The 15,352-nt window shown below is 40.6% G+C and overlaps 1 protein-coding gene across 1 annotated transcript in view; it reads left to right on the top strand.

Moving 5' to 3' along the window:
* sf3b3 (splicing factor 3b, subunit 3) overlaps positions 1-15,352 on the top strand; it is a 132,622-nt gene that overhangs the window by 100,155 nt on the left and 17,115 nt on the right. The window contains exons 22-23 of the mRNA XM_056281478.1: positions 10,691-10,816; positions 12,091-12,303. Coding sequence (XP_056137453.1) covers positions 10,691-10,816; positions 12,091-12,303 — 339 coding nt within the window. The remainder of the gene's footprint in view (positions 1-10,690; positions 10,817-12,090; positions 12,304-15,352) is intronic.

Below are 15,352 nucleotides of genomic sequence, written 5' to 3'. Positions count from 1 at the left end.
ATTTGGTGCAAAAAAAAAAACAAAAAACATTCCACAGTTCTGTCAGAGCTTAAATTATTCTTCAGTAGTCTACCATTGTGAATTTGAGTAGTCATTTTTAAAATTCACAGTTTTTTATAGTCGGTTATGGTAGCTTCCTACTGTGCTACTTCCAGCACCACAGCCCACAATGGATTACCAGGAGGAGTCACTCCACCATGGCATAGCAATGCAAACACAAAGAGGGAATTTTGTGATTAAAAACTACTGTTAATTTTTACAATTACATTCACCATGATGAACTGCTTTAAGCAGCATATTGGCTCTGGCTGAACCATGAAGTGCTTTTTTTTTTTTTGCCCTGAACAAGGATTGTGAATTTGTCCAGTAATTGCAATCAACTCTGGATGACAAGCTGAAACTGTTTGTCTAGTATGAGGAAAAGGATGGATGGCTGTGAAAATGAAACTTGCCAGTGTACATGAGTGGTGAGTATAGAATGGAGATATTAAGGAAATTCTGAGCTATTCCTTCAACCTGCCAGGTTATGCTTCAACCATTACTTTTCTTCTCTTACCCATCAATATTTCCAGCAAACCTACATGGGGACGGCAGTTATGCTCACACATACACAAATTGATAGCCACTGAGAAGCACACATACACAAACACACAGTATGATACAGCTGACACGTAAATGAGCACAGACTACTCACAGCAGTATTGGTCCACAAGGACAGCACAGGCACCACAGCCCACAGTACCCCCAGGAGCAGTGGGCAATTTGTCACAAGGTTATGGTCACATGACTTTTCCACTTGTCCCAGTGTTATTTTATGGCAACTCCTAAGCAGTAGGCCATAGCCAAGCTCCCTCTCTTTCTAACCCTTTTACAAGGTCTCTATCTCTCTCTCTCTCTCTCTCTCTCTCTCTCTCTCTCTCTCTCTCTCTCTCTCTCTCTCTCTCTCTCTCTCTCTCTCTCTCTCTGCCCCCCAACACACACACACAATCTCTGTCTCTCTCCTCTTATTCCCCTCTATTGGTTCACTGTAGTGGCTTATTTCAATTACCTCTATAGTGTGTATGTTGTCTGGTCTGCAGACTTTTCAGGTCTGGCTTGCAGTTCAGTTGTCCACCAGTAGCTTCGCACAGGCACAAAAGAGCAGCGATATTAGGTATATTGGGTTACTGTTGGTATTATCCTTGCAAAATGGATGAATGACTAGCATCGCACAACTTTGTAATTTCCTCCAGGGGTAGGCATTCTTCATAAGTAACGATTTTCTGATTCACTGCTATTTTAATTTTACCGACCAAAAATCATTTTAAGTTTTAGTGATTGAACTTGGATCTGCACCATTTTCAGTGGATGTGAGAAAGATTCCACCAAGTGTTATTTTGAGCACACTGCATCTATTTTGCTTGGCGCTGAGTTCCTGCTGAACTAGAATTCAAGATCCAAGATTCTTTACTTGTTACGTCTCAATATACAAGTACAAGAGAGTAAAATTCTTGTGTTTCAGCTCCTCAACACTGCAGCAACAATAGCAATAAAATAACAACAAAACAAAAAAAAAGCAGTAATAATAATAAATAGTGTGTGGTGGGGTGGGTGGGTGGGTGGGTGGGCGGGCCCAGCCTTAATAAATGTGCATATGTGTAGGTAGTTTGTATATTTGTGTGTGTTTGTGTATGCAAAGCTACGTTTGTGTGTACACTGATGATCCGCTGAAGACCATAGGTCAGTACCAGTCAGTCCAGCACCAGGCTTAGTGTCTTGGAATGGAGACTCGGTTGACCAAATTATATTTTTGACAACACTGGTGGCTACTGGCCCCCACCTTGCAAATCACCAGTTCCAACACAACCTCCACCTTCTTTTTTTAAGGTAATTTTATACCTTTATTAGATAGTCACAGTGGAGGCAGACAGGAAATGGAGAGAGAGAAAGAGGGATAAGACATGCAACAAAGTTCGCTGGCTGGATTCGGCGGCGATGGTTGCAATGTGGCCATGTGGGCGCTGTAACCATTCGGCTACAGAGGCACCCATAACCTCTGCTTGAGAAGACGTCTTCATGTCTTGTCATGTTTACCTCAGCCTGTATGCACTTAAGATATTTCAATTTTGATGCACCATGGTGTTGCATCAGCCTTGAAAATTGTTCTTAATGAGTAAGAAGTGATTTCATTAATGCCTTATTGTTTTTGTCAAACATTAACCTTTTTGCGCCATGTTACAGGGTTCCCTGTGCAGTTGACAGTGCAACCAAAATACCTCAAACTGAATCGGTACCTTGTGCATCTAAATCCAGTTGGGAATTCATTGTCAATACCTAACCCTTTTGCTCAGAGCCGAGTTTGTTTTTGGGTCTTGTCAGCTGTCTATCAGTTATACTAGAAATATATGGAGGATTAAAGCCACCGCTAACACCTCTTGGATTAATAACCAATCTGTCCCAACACCTAGCAAACCACGTGTGTTGTGTTTTGACAGGTTAGCTGTCATCCACCCTTTTTAATTTATTTATTTTTTGGATGAGGGTAGGGTGAGGGCATGACCATCTGGTGATGTCATTTAACATCACTGGTGTCTTCATCAGCATCGGTCTCGCAAGCTAGACCCTGCTTCAAGGATTAGGGTGTAGCTGATACCATTAGCAAAGTCCATCCATCCATTATCTGAACTGCTTATCCTGCTCTCAGGGTCGCAGGGATGCTGGAGTCTATCCCAGCAGTCATTGGGCGGCAGGCAGGGAGACACCTTGGACAGGCTGCCAGAAAAGCACACAGGGCCAACACACACACACACACACACATTCATACCTAGGGACAATTTAGTAATGCCAATTCACCTGACCTACATGTCTTTGGACTGTGGGAGGAAACCGGAGTACCTGGAGGAAACCCACGCAGACATAGGGAGAACATGCAAACTCCACACAGGATGACCCAGGACAACCCCTAAGGTTGGACTACTCCGGGGCTTGAACCCAGGACCTTCTTGCTGTGAGGCGACCATGCTAACCATTAGAAAAAAAACACATTTTTTGATTTTGAAGAAATCAGTTGCTTTTCTGGGTAAGATTTCAGGTCTTTATGAGTTACATGTTGATGATTTGAGGATATGAGCAATAGAGACGTCTACTGTCTAAACGCTTATAAAAAAATGTTGATGTAATTGGCAGATGGGCAAGGACATTGCGGTTCCAAACTGTTTAATACATGTTCATTTCAGATCTTTGATATTACTAACAGAATAAGTCAAACATGACTTGAAGAGAATGTGATCTAAGTATTTGTTGTAGTTGTCTATAATGAAAGTTTATAGTGTTTCTAGGGGAATGTTGAAATCTGTAACACTATGGACTCTGAGAGGAAAGGGCTGCATATGTCCAACCAGATTTGGTTGGCAACAATCAGAACAATAAACAAGTTTCTCACATCTGTCAGGCCAAATTATGTCAGTATTGTCTTTAGTTTGCGGTTGTGGAATATGCTTTGTTAACATGGATGGATGGATGGACTGCATTTTTATATAGCAGTCACATCATTTAAATGGTGGACTGATCTTATTTTATCTATAGCTAAAAGCTGGAGATAGCTTTGTTATAATACTTAAGTAAATAAATACATGGATGCATAGATGGGTGGATTTATTAGTAAATGAAGTGCCTTTTCAGTAGTAAAATAAAACATTTTTAAGCTATATTTACTGCTCAGTTACAGTCCTGAAGATTAACAAGGAAACAAATGTGCTTTATATCCCTGATTTTATTTAAAAGAATGGCTAATCCATGAATATCCCAATCATGAACGGTTTTGTAGATGCTTACTTGCCCTGAAAAACTGGAAGTGTTTGGTCTTGAGTGTAGCAGCCAAATTTGGAACAAGTCAGGTGAGTTTGAAAGTGGAAACAAAGTTGTATCTAAAAAGCAAATATTCTCAGTTGAGGCTATATAAATTCATATTCAGTATGTCCTTTTTAAAAAGGGAAATTTGGATGTTGGCGTTCATGTACAAAATCCAAATTAGAGCTGGCATTGGCAGACATTGTAAACTTATGCTATTAAAATAGAAAGTAGAACTTAAAAATTAAAATGTTGTCTGCCCAGCGGTGAGCAACATGTTGTTTGGGGTGTGCTAGTTATAGAGTTGTAAAAAGGATCCTGGTGAGTAAACACATCTGCTGTTTGTTGGTTTTGACCAATCCTAGCTTAAAATGGGAAACTTTGTTATATGAATGTTATCGAATTTTGATCTAAGTAAAAGTGTCTGGCATGGACAAAAAAGACCTTTTGAACTTGCTGAAGTCATGGGGCTTAGGTCTTATGACACAAGATTCAATACTTAGAGAAGTCTCAGGTCAAAAGTACCTCTTCCTGGTGCCCTTAGAACAACAAATCTGCTCCCTGACTAAAAAGTTTTAATGTAGTGTGACTTGTTGAATTTAATTTTAGGTTTTGATTTCACTAAAATTGTATGCTGTTTTAGATCTTATCTCCTAGGCAAGAATAAAAATTGGAGGAAGGTCTACCCTAGATATACAGAACTACACAATAATAGGATTGGAATAGTTTTGTTTATGGCGCCCAATTTATAAAAAATCTCTTAAGTGGTGTGTCATACAACAGATTCAATTTAATGAATGCATCCCTAACATACCAGAAGCAAGTACGCAGTCTTTCAGGAAATGGATTTTCCTTTATTGGCTTAGCACATTGCATTTACAAGGAATTTGAGTGAGTGTAACCATGTTTTCTATTTTACATACTTTCCACATTACACCGGAAACATAATGGGACAGGACCTCCAATGCTTTGCAAGATATAGGAGCACACCAATACCTGTTAAACAAAACAGAATATATTATCAAACTCGTTTTTGTCTTGCCCCATATTTTAAGAAACAACGTACTTATGGTGTTACTGTGTCTTTTTGAACTTTGATGGCTGCACCAAAATAGTTCTAAAATGCCCTGATTCCAGGATAAAAATGTGGTACCTTCTGTCACAATCGGTCTCCACCAGGTCCCTACATCGAGTGATTCAGCTCTGTCTATACATCCAACCTGCACCCTGTTTACCTTTCCAGATAAGTTCTTCGTTTTAGTACGTAATATTTGTGAGTATTGCATAGATTTTAAAATATTGATGAATAAGTATTTAGAAGGGTTTTTTCTTTTTCTTTTTTTTTACTGTAGAATAAATTAGTCAGCTGCATTGTATTTTCGTCAGCATTTGAATGTGAAAATAAGATGTCGATTTAGGGAGAGATGAGCAGGTAAAGTGTAAATTAAGCAGTGACTTTACAGTGTTAGATTTCTCAATATTTTCTCTACTACTACTACTACTACTTTTGGCTGCTCCCGTTAGGGGTCGCCACAGCGGATCATCCGTTTCCATTTCTTCTTGTCCTCTGCATCTTCCTCTGTCACGCCAATATTTCTCAATATTTTATAAAAAAAGGGGGGGGGCATAGATGGAAATGACTATTGATGTAATGTGCTTGATTTTGTGCTTTTGAAAGCAGGTGTGAATCAGATCTAGTGTAGATTCAGATAGAAGCGTTTGTGCTGCTGATGGGTTCCTTTCCCAAGGCAGCCATTGTAAGCAGTGGGTAAAAGTGAATTTGTCCACTTTAAAAGGTTTTTATCCGAGAAAAAAATAGGACGTACAACAAATACAAGCAAATTATCTGTTAGCTTGTCTGTGTAAACTTATTGGAAACAGATGTTTAAGTTAGTATACCAGATCTGAAATTTGACTGTTTTCCAATGTGTCCAGCCTTTTTGGGGATTTGCGTATTCACTTACAAATTCCAAATAGGGAAACAAACTAATAAGTGACATTGTCAACTTCTGCTGTAAAAATCAAAGAAATTATGACACGAGTATTTTGCCCAGTGTTGGAAAAAAATGGCATGCTGTTCGGTGTTGGGTATAGACTGTTTCAGAAACTATGAGTGCCGGATAATGTAGGCAGCAATACAAATCAAGTACACTTGCTATGTCAGCGTGTTCAACTTATCCCAAACATCTGTAAGAAACCATTTTTATATTAATATTATTCTGAAACTTTTATCTGCTATCTGTCATGTACACAAAACCCTTGTTGCACAGTAAACCCTTGTTGAACTAGTCACTCTGAAGTCATGAGGTCCAAATTTTATGACTAAGGAAATTCAGCATCTATGATCTCAGTTCAGAAGTAGTCAGGCCCTCTGCATTTTTGAAATTATAATCATGAGGCTTTTTCTTGTGTGGTGTTCGGGTCTGTGGGACCCATTTTGAATGTTAAGTAAAAGAAAAGTGATGCAATGAATTCTTGTTCTCAACCAGAGATTCTTTGACCTTGGCTCATTTTCTGTGAAGAACATCTAAAAGAAAACATTTTCATTGAGTGCACACGGTGCACACCCCCCTACCCCCCCCAAAAAAAAATTATATACACAATGACGTTCAGGTCCACTGGACCCAAAGGTAATAAAAGTGAGAACATTGTGTACTCCTACCTGGGCTGTGTGTGGTTTGGTAGTCAAGCACCGAAAACCTGCCATTCAATATTTTGAAATAAAATGCAGGTTTAGGCACCAATCAGTCAGAGTGCTTTTCAGCCGCCTGGGGTAGCTTTTTGTAATTTTTTTCAATGAGAGTGAAGCTTTTTGCTCGTTGATTTTGCATTGCTGAGGCACCTCACGTTTTTCTGCTCTGTATGCCTCGCGTTTTTGCAGGAGTATCCTGAAAGCCACCCAACGTCATTTGTGTTTTTTCCCATTGTCCAATTAGATGCATTGAGAGGCAGGCCTTCTGTGGTGGAGACAACATGGAGGACAAACTAATGGTGGCTGTTGCTGTATACCCAACTATCTATGAACTAGGGAGTTAAGTACTTTTAGCTAGCCAAAATAAAAAGTACAGATCTGTGCATTTACTTCCCAGCAAAATAAAGGTTAGGCTAGGGAAAGGTGATTTAGTGGTTGCCTGGCAAAAAAAAAAAAGCCGCACTGAAAAAAGGCAGTGCGGAGCACCTCGCATTTTGCGACCTGCATAAGCACTGTCTGATTGGGGCCGTAGACGGTACAGTGGCTTGCAAAAGTATTCATACCCCTTGAACTTTTCCACATTTTGTCAAATTTCGACCACAAACATAAATATATTTTGTTGGAATTTTATGTGAAAGACCAGCACAAAGTGGCACACAACTGTGAAGTACAAAGAAAATTATACATGATTTAAAAAAAAATTTACAAATAAAAAACTGAAAAGTGCGGTGTGCAAAAGTATTCAGCCCCCCTGAGTCAATACTTTGTGGAACCGCCTTTTGCTGCAATTACAGCTGCAAGTCTTTTGGGGTATGTCTCAACCAGCTTTGCACATCTAGAGACTGAAATTTTTGCCCATTCTTCTTTGCAAAACAGCTCAAGGTCAGTCAGATTAGATGGAGAGCGTTTGTGAACGGCAGGTTTCAGATCTTGCCACAGATTCTCAATTGGATTTAGGTCTGGACTTTGACTGGGCCATTCTAACACATGAATCTGTTTTGTTTTAAACCATTCCATTGTAGCCCTGGCTTTATGTTTAGGGTCGTTGTCCTGCTGGAAGGTGAACCTCTGCCCCAGTCTCAAGTCTTTTGCAGACTCCAACAGGTTTTCTTCCAAGATTGCCCTGTGTTTGGCTCCATCCATCTTCCCATTAACTCTGACCATCTTCTCTGTCCCTGCTGAAGAGAAGCACCCCCAGAGCATGATGCTGCCACCACCATGTTTGACAGTGGGGATGGTGTGTTCAGAGTGATGTGCAGTGTTAGTTTTCCGCCACACATAGCGTTTTGCATTTAGGCCAAAAAGTTCAATTTTGGTCTCATCTGACCAGAGCACCTTCTTCCACATGTTTGCTGTGTCCCTCACATGGCTTCTGGCAAACTGCAAACGGGACTTCTTATGGTTTTCTTTTAACAATGGCTTTCTTCTTGCCACTCTTCCATAAAGGCCAGATTTGTGCAGTGCAAGACCAATAGTTGTCCTGTGGACAGATTCCCCCACCTGAGCTGTGGATCTCTGCAGTTCGTCGAGAGTCACCATGGGCCTCTTGGCTGCATCTCTGATCAGTGCTCTCCTTGTTCGGCCTGTAAGTTTAGGTGGACGGCCGTGTCTTGGTAGGTTTGCAGTTGTGCCATATTCTTTCCATTTCCGGATGATGGATTGAACAGTACTCCATGAGATATTCAAAGCTTGGGAAATCTTTTTATAGCCTAACCCTGCTTTAAACTTCTCCACAACTTTATCCCTGACCTGTCTGGTGTGTTCCTTGGACTTCATGATGCTGTTTGCTCCCCAATATTCTCTTAACAAACCTCTGAGGCCGTCACAGAACAGCTGTATTTGTACTGAGATTAGATTACACACAGGTTGACTCTATTTAGTCATTAGGTCAACATTCAGCAATCATCAGGCAACTTCTGAAGGCAATTGGTTGCACTCAGAGAAAAGAGGGCTGAATACTTTTGCACACCGCACTTTTCAGTTTTTTATTTGTAAAAAATTTTTTAAATCATGTATAATTTTCTTTGTACTTCACAATTGTGTGCCACTTTGTGTTGGTCTTTCACATAAAATTCCAATAAAATATATTTATGTTTGTGGTCGTAACATGACAAAATGTGGAAAAGTTCAAGGGGTATGAATACTTTTGCAAGCCACTGTATATACTGCCGCTTCAGGCTGTATATTCCATCTTAACCTGCAAAATATGGAATCAAGATCTGGGCTACCTGTGATGATGCTTCATCATATACATGGAACTTACAAGTGTATACAGGGAAGTCAGATGGAGGAGCCCATGAGAAGAACCAAGGGATGCAGGTTGGCCTAGACGTGACATAGGGACTCTGTGGCCACAAGATCACATGCGATAACTTTTTTTTTTACTTCATACAAGCTGAGACAGGAGCTCCTCAAGAGGAAGCTGACAATGCTAGGAGCACTACATAAAAATAAGCTAGAGCTCCCACTTCAGCTGTTGTCTACTTGGAACAGGCCTGTCAATTTATCCAAGTTTGTGTTCACGGCCGACATTTCCCTGGTGTCCTACATGCCAAAGAAAGGCAAAAAAGTGGTACTCATGAGTACACTGCATAGGGATGGGAGAATCTGTGACCAGGAGCATCAAAAATCAGAAATCATAATGGATTACAATGCCACAAAAGGAGGGGTGGACAATTTAGTCAAGCTGGTGACTGGCTACAACTGCAAAAGAAGAACCCTACACTGGCCACTTGTGATATTCTTCAACATCTTGGCGTACAATGCTTTTGTCATCTGGATGGCACTGAACCCACATTAGAACAGAGGGAAACTCCAGAGGAGATGGGTCTTTCTCAAGGAGCTGGGTAAAGCATTGATAAGATCTCAAATCCAGTGGAGACAACATATCCCAAGGACCCCAGCTTCTGGAGCCATCATGAGAAGGCTTCAGGAGAAGGATGCTGATGCCCCATCCACCCAACCAACAGAACCACCAACACTGGTGCCTGAAGTAAGTGTGGGTTATGTTGTTGCATGTTTGTGTCTGACTCCTACCTTCGCCTGCTGTAAGAGTGTAAGAGTTTTCTGATCTCAGTATTTTCATCATTCTAGGTTGCAGCCAGTAGCAACAAGAAGTCAAGTCAATTTTATTTGTACAGCCCAATATCACAAATTACAAATTTGCCTCAAGGGGCTTTACAGCAACACAACATCCTCGCCTTAGACCCTTGCATCGGATAAGGAACAATTCCATAAAAAAAAACCTTTAACGGGGAGAAAAAATAGGAAGAAATCTCAGCGAGAGCAACAGAGGAGGGATCTCTCTCCCAGACAACGTGCAATGTATGTCATGTTTAGACAATTTACAGAATACGACATTGAAAGAGGATAACAGAATGGAGTTATAAAATATATATGAAGAATATGATGAGGATTCCAATCAGTGTCCAGACGCCACCGGAACAGCTCAGGACCCGAGCCACACAACCAGCATCACCATGTAAAAAAGAAAAGAAGCAATGCGATGTATATGGATCCAGGAAGACGGTACACATGCATCAAGTGCAAGAAATTCATTTACAGCACAGTAAAAATTCTGTCCCTCGTGTGATCTGTAACCAGGATGAATTTTATGTGCAATGGGGCTCATTTATAATTTCCAAAAAAATACTGCATGTAAATTTTCTTTCCAATTTGTTCAGTTGAAAGCAATAAACAGCAAATGTGATGAAAACCTTGTTTCATTCATATTTCTCCAAGATAAACATATATTCCACACGTCTTCATTACAGTTGATTTTTATACAAAAATCACATTTATCAAAAAATGAATAGCATTTTATTGATAAAGGTGATCTAGCAGAGGTAAATGGCAAATATTAACAATATATGCTGTCCAAAATGCTTGTAATAGAGAAAGACATCACCTTTAAGTTTTTTTTTTTTTTTTTTTTACATATTTTTTTTTAATGGCTGTATTGTTTTAAATATCCCAAAATGTCATGGGTCCACCAGACCCGCAAACATTGGGTGAATAACAAAAACTCAAAACACCATACAAGGGTAAGCATTCTTGTGTGAACAGAATTCCTTAAAAAATAAGCTATGTGGCTAGGAAAAATGCAACTCATCAAGCTACCTGAGAAATTCTAGTCGACTGGTTGAATTACACTTTTGTTTTGATTGACAGACACCTGTAGAGGATGTACCACTGGCCATTGCTCCATTCCAGGGACGTATCTTGGTGGGAGTTGGTAAACTCCTGAGGATCTATGACCTGGGCAAAAAAAAATTGCTGCGAAAATGCGAGAACAAGGTAAGGAGAAAATACAAGTACACTTACACAGACATCCATGATTTGTTATTGTTCCAGTGACCATTGTCTGAGTGAACCGTCATACAAAATGCATTATACACACTATTTGCTTTTAAGTAAAGGTGGGAGTCGATGTGATGTTGCCTTTCATCTTGTCAGGAATTGGCCTTCATGCTGCTTATCATGTCTTTCTACTAAATTTTTATGAGTAGGGGCTAGGTTTGGGTATTGTTTGACTTGTATAATTTCTGGTTACAGTTCTGCTCGTCATTTTTGGCTCTCGTTATATCCCTTTCCCAACTCTCGTAATGTCTTTAGGAAGAAGCCAAAAAGTTGCAAATGCAAAAGCTATTATCTCAGTACAGTATTTTTTTTCCAATATCGGCCATCCTCCCGCAATATTATGATACTTAATTGTGTCATTCTTTAGAACTTAAGAATTTGTTCTTGATACCCAACCTTACCGGTAGTTTCAAGATGGAGCAACTTTTGTGTTGTATTCCTTCTAAAATTAAGGTAGATATTTCTTATTTATTTGATAGTGTACATAGACAAACTGAAAACAGCTATCTGATGCAAGTATCATAGTGTTTATAGAGGATGCTAATTTGCAACAGCCGTCCCTAGAAGGGCTTTTATGAAAATAAGATTAAAACAGCAAAGTAAAAAGAAGGTAAACATAGTACAGCAAGACATAATAAAGCACACATTTAGTGGTAACTAGACTAGAAAACCTGACAAAACTAAAAACTAGACATGAGTACAGGTTTGTTCTTGATTTAACCAGGATTTGGTAGCTCTATTAAAAGTGGTGAAGTTTGCAGCAAAGTTCAAGTGATCAGGTAGCGAGTTCCGGGACTTTGCTTCTTTCACAGAAAAATATGTCTGAGAAAAAGATGTTTTGAAGAGTGAAACTTTAAAGTTGCCATTTGAAGCTGCTCTGGTGGATCTGCTGCAGCTCTGTAGTCTCTTGATGTCTTTGCAGAAAGGCTGAGGAGCAAGTCCATTTAAACATGCAAACACAAGCTTTACATAAGGAAAATCAATAAAGTTTGCAAAACTTAAAATGTATTTGCTTAAAATGTGGCAATGATGGTACATTATTTGCTTTTTTTGCAAGATTTCCAAGGCCTGATTGTAAAGACACTCTATGGATTTGATTACTGACTGATTGGCCTGAGAAAATCATTGAGATTTTCCATCACTGCCAGCCCCTAAACACACACACCTTTGCAAACTTCTTGCCTCTTCACTGTATTTACTCTCTCCTTCAGCATGTTCCCAACTTGGTGACTGGCATCCATACCATCGGCCAGCGTGTAGTCGTGTCTGATGTTCAGGAAAGCCTGTTCTGGGTCCGATATCGGCGTAACGAGAACCAACTGATCATCTTTGCTGATGATACACATCCCCGCTGGGTGACCACCGCTTGTCTACTGGACTATGACACTATGGCCTCTGCTGACAAATTTGGGAACATCAGCATTGTAAGTAGATTCACAGACAGAGTTTTGCTGTGTATGTTTGTCTGCTGCACTGCTTGCCAAACTTGGTACTGGCGAACAAGTAGAACAAAAACAGTACTGAAGAGTATTGTGTGCAGGTGAGAGATTCAGAAGGAGACCAGATTGAGGTGGGTCAAGTGCTTTATTTTGTGTGTTTTTTTTTTTTTTTTGGTTTTTTTTTTGACAGATTAGGACTCAAACAATTCCTTGAGATATATGAATGTCATCCGTTATCCAAGCCGCTTATCCTTAGTAGGGTTGCGGGATGCTGGAGCATTGATTTGAAAAGAAAAATTCTCAAATAGAATTTCCATCCTCAAGTGTTCTACAATATGGCAATTTAGGTGAGCTGGCAAGAAATGTGGATTGGGGACCCAACAACAAACATCAGAAAACTACCAAAATTTGTGGCATTTGGAAATAAAAAATATTTGCTTGCATACACTGCAAAACTTAAACCAGCCTATCAGAAGGGCATGTCCTCGGAATAATAATAATAAACTTTATTCATATAGCACTTTACTTAACAATGTTACAAAGTGCTTTACAAGAGAAATAAAACCAAACAAGGCAAAAAGGAGAATAAGACCAAAGGACATAAGCACAGAGGCAGTAAAGACAATAAATGAATAAGACTAGATAAATAGGAATAGAAATAAAAACAGTATAAATACATAAAAACAAATATCTTAACATTTCCAAAAGCTTTCACAAAGAGAAAAGTTTTAAGAAGAGATTTAAAAGAAGCTAGAGGCTTTAGTGTGTCTTGAGTTCAATAGGCAGAGAGTTCCATAGTGTGGGGGCTCTTAACAGCAAAAGCCCGATCACCCTTTGTGACAAACCATGACCTGGGAATAACCAGCAGGGCTCCATCTGTGGATCTTAATGTTTAGGAGGGGGCATACCAGGTAAATAAATCAGAGATGTATTTAGGAGCAAGACTGTTTAAGGCCTTAAAAGTGAGCAATGCTGCACAGTGGCCCAGTGGTTAGCACTGTTGCTTCACAGCAAGAAGGTCCTGGGTTCAAACCCCAGACCGTCCCAGGTCCTTTCTGTGTGGAGTTTGCATGTCCTCCCCGTGTCTGCGTGGGTTTCCTCCTGCCAACAAAAAGACATGCATAATACTCCTGCCTGTGCTCCTGACCAAGGCAATGGAAAGAATAACTGGAGTTGGTCCCCGGACACTGCAGCTGCTCACTGTGCCTATCCAATAGGATGGGTTAAATGCAGAAGACATATTTCATTGTAACTGAACAATGACAACAATAAATTGGCTTTTTAAAATTTTTTAAATCAATTCGAAATCGAACAGGGAGCCAGTGTAGGGAGGCAAGCACAAGGGTGATGCGATCATGCCTCTTTGTCCTGGTAATGAGTCGAACAACGGCGTTTTGTACCAACTGGAGATGGTGGAGGGTGCCCTGGCTTATACCTGAGTAAAGTGCGTTGCGATGATCAAGCCGAGAATAGATAAAAGCATGTGCAACTTTTTGTAGATCAGCAATTGATAAAAAAAAGACTTAATTTTAGAGATTATTTTAAGCTAGAAGAAACATGACTGATCAACATTTTTGACTTGATTATCAAAACAGAGGTTAGCATCGAATATTACCCCTAGATTCCTTTTATTTATTTATTTGTTTGTTTGTTTTTTAACTGTTTTTCCCTTTTTCTCCCCAATTTTACTTGGCCAATTACCCCACTCTTCCGAGCCGTCCCGGTCGTTGCTCCACCCCCTCTGCCGATCCAGGGAGGCCTGCAGACTACCACATGCCTCCTCCGATACATGTGGAGTCTCCAGCCGCTTCTTTTCACCTGGCAGTGAGGAGTTTCACCAGGGGGCATAGCACGTGGGAGGATCACGTTATTCCCCCCAGTTCCCCCGAACAGGCGCCCCAACCGATCAGAGAAGGTGCTAGTGCAGCGACCAGACACATACCCACATCCGGCTTTCCACCTGCAGACACAGCCAGTTGTGTCTGTAGGGACGCCCGACCAAGCCAGAGGTAACACGGGGATTCGAACCAGCATTCCCCATGTTGGTAGGCAACGGAATAGACCACTCTGCTACCGAGACGCCCTACCCCTAGATTCCTAGCAGTTTGCTTAATACTATTTGACAGACTGAGGCTTCAGTGCAATCAAGTTAGTGCAGGAGTCAATGATCAAATAAAATCCATAAAATAATGGAGGCAAACCATAAAATCAATAAAAATAATCCAGTGGTCCCAAGGAGTTGTGAAAAGTTTTTAAAAACACAAGCAGAGCACCAAACAAACTGTCAACTGGGAACCGGAAGACATGCGCCAACATTTACCATGGTAAGATATGGGAGTTACTGAATGCAAAGTAAGCCCGACTTCTGTTAACTAAACTAAACTAACTAAAATATAATATTAGAAACAACAGACATAGCTATAGACATCTTGCACCACTGGCTCTCAAGTATAAAGTATTGTTGCTTACTGTATTTGTTTTGCAAGCTGGAAAAAGAATATCCAGGTCAATATTAATTTCCCAATAATGCATCATTTAAATGCAATTAGGATGTGCATGTTCTATGTGGTGGTGCAGTGGTTAGCACGGTCGCCTCACCGCAAGAAGTCCTGTGTTCGAGCCCCGGGGTAGTCCAACCTTGGGGGTCGTCCTCTGTGTGGAGTTTGCATGTTCTCCTTGTGTCTGCATGGGTTTCCTCCAGGTACTCCGGTTTCCTCCCACAGTCCAAAGACATGCGGGTCAGGTGAATCGGCCATACTAAATTGTCCCTGGGGGGGTGTGTGTGTGGGTGGGTGTGCCCTGTCCAGGGTGTCTCCCCACCTGCTGCCCAATGACTGCCAGCATCCCTGAGAGCAGGATAAACGGTTTGAATAATGGCTGTTCTATGTGACATGGCATTATGAAAGTAGGCTACAGCAGCGTTTCTCAAACCTCTCCTGGCGGCCACTTGTCCTGCATGTTTTAGATCTCTCCCTGCTCCAAACACAGCTGATTCAAATGATCAACTCGTTATGAGCTCCCGAAGCTGCCCAAT

The sequence above is a fragment of the Lampris incognitus genome, chromosome 6 (genome assembly GCF_029633865.1).
Source record: "Lampris incognitus isolate fLamInc1 chromosome 6, fLamInc1.hap2, whole genome shotgun sequence".
NCBI lineage: Eukaryota > Metazoa > Chordata > Actinopteri > Lampriformes > Lampridae > Lampris > Lampris incognitus.
Note: the sequence above shows the minus strand (reverse complement) of the source record. Positions and strands in the feature narration are given on the sequence as shown.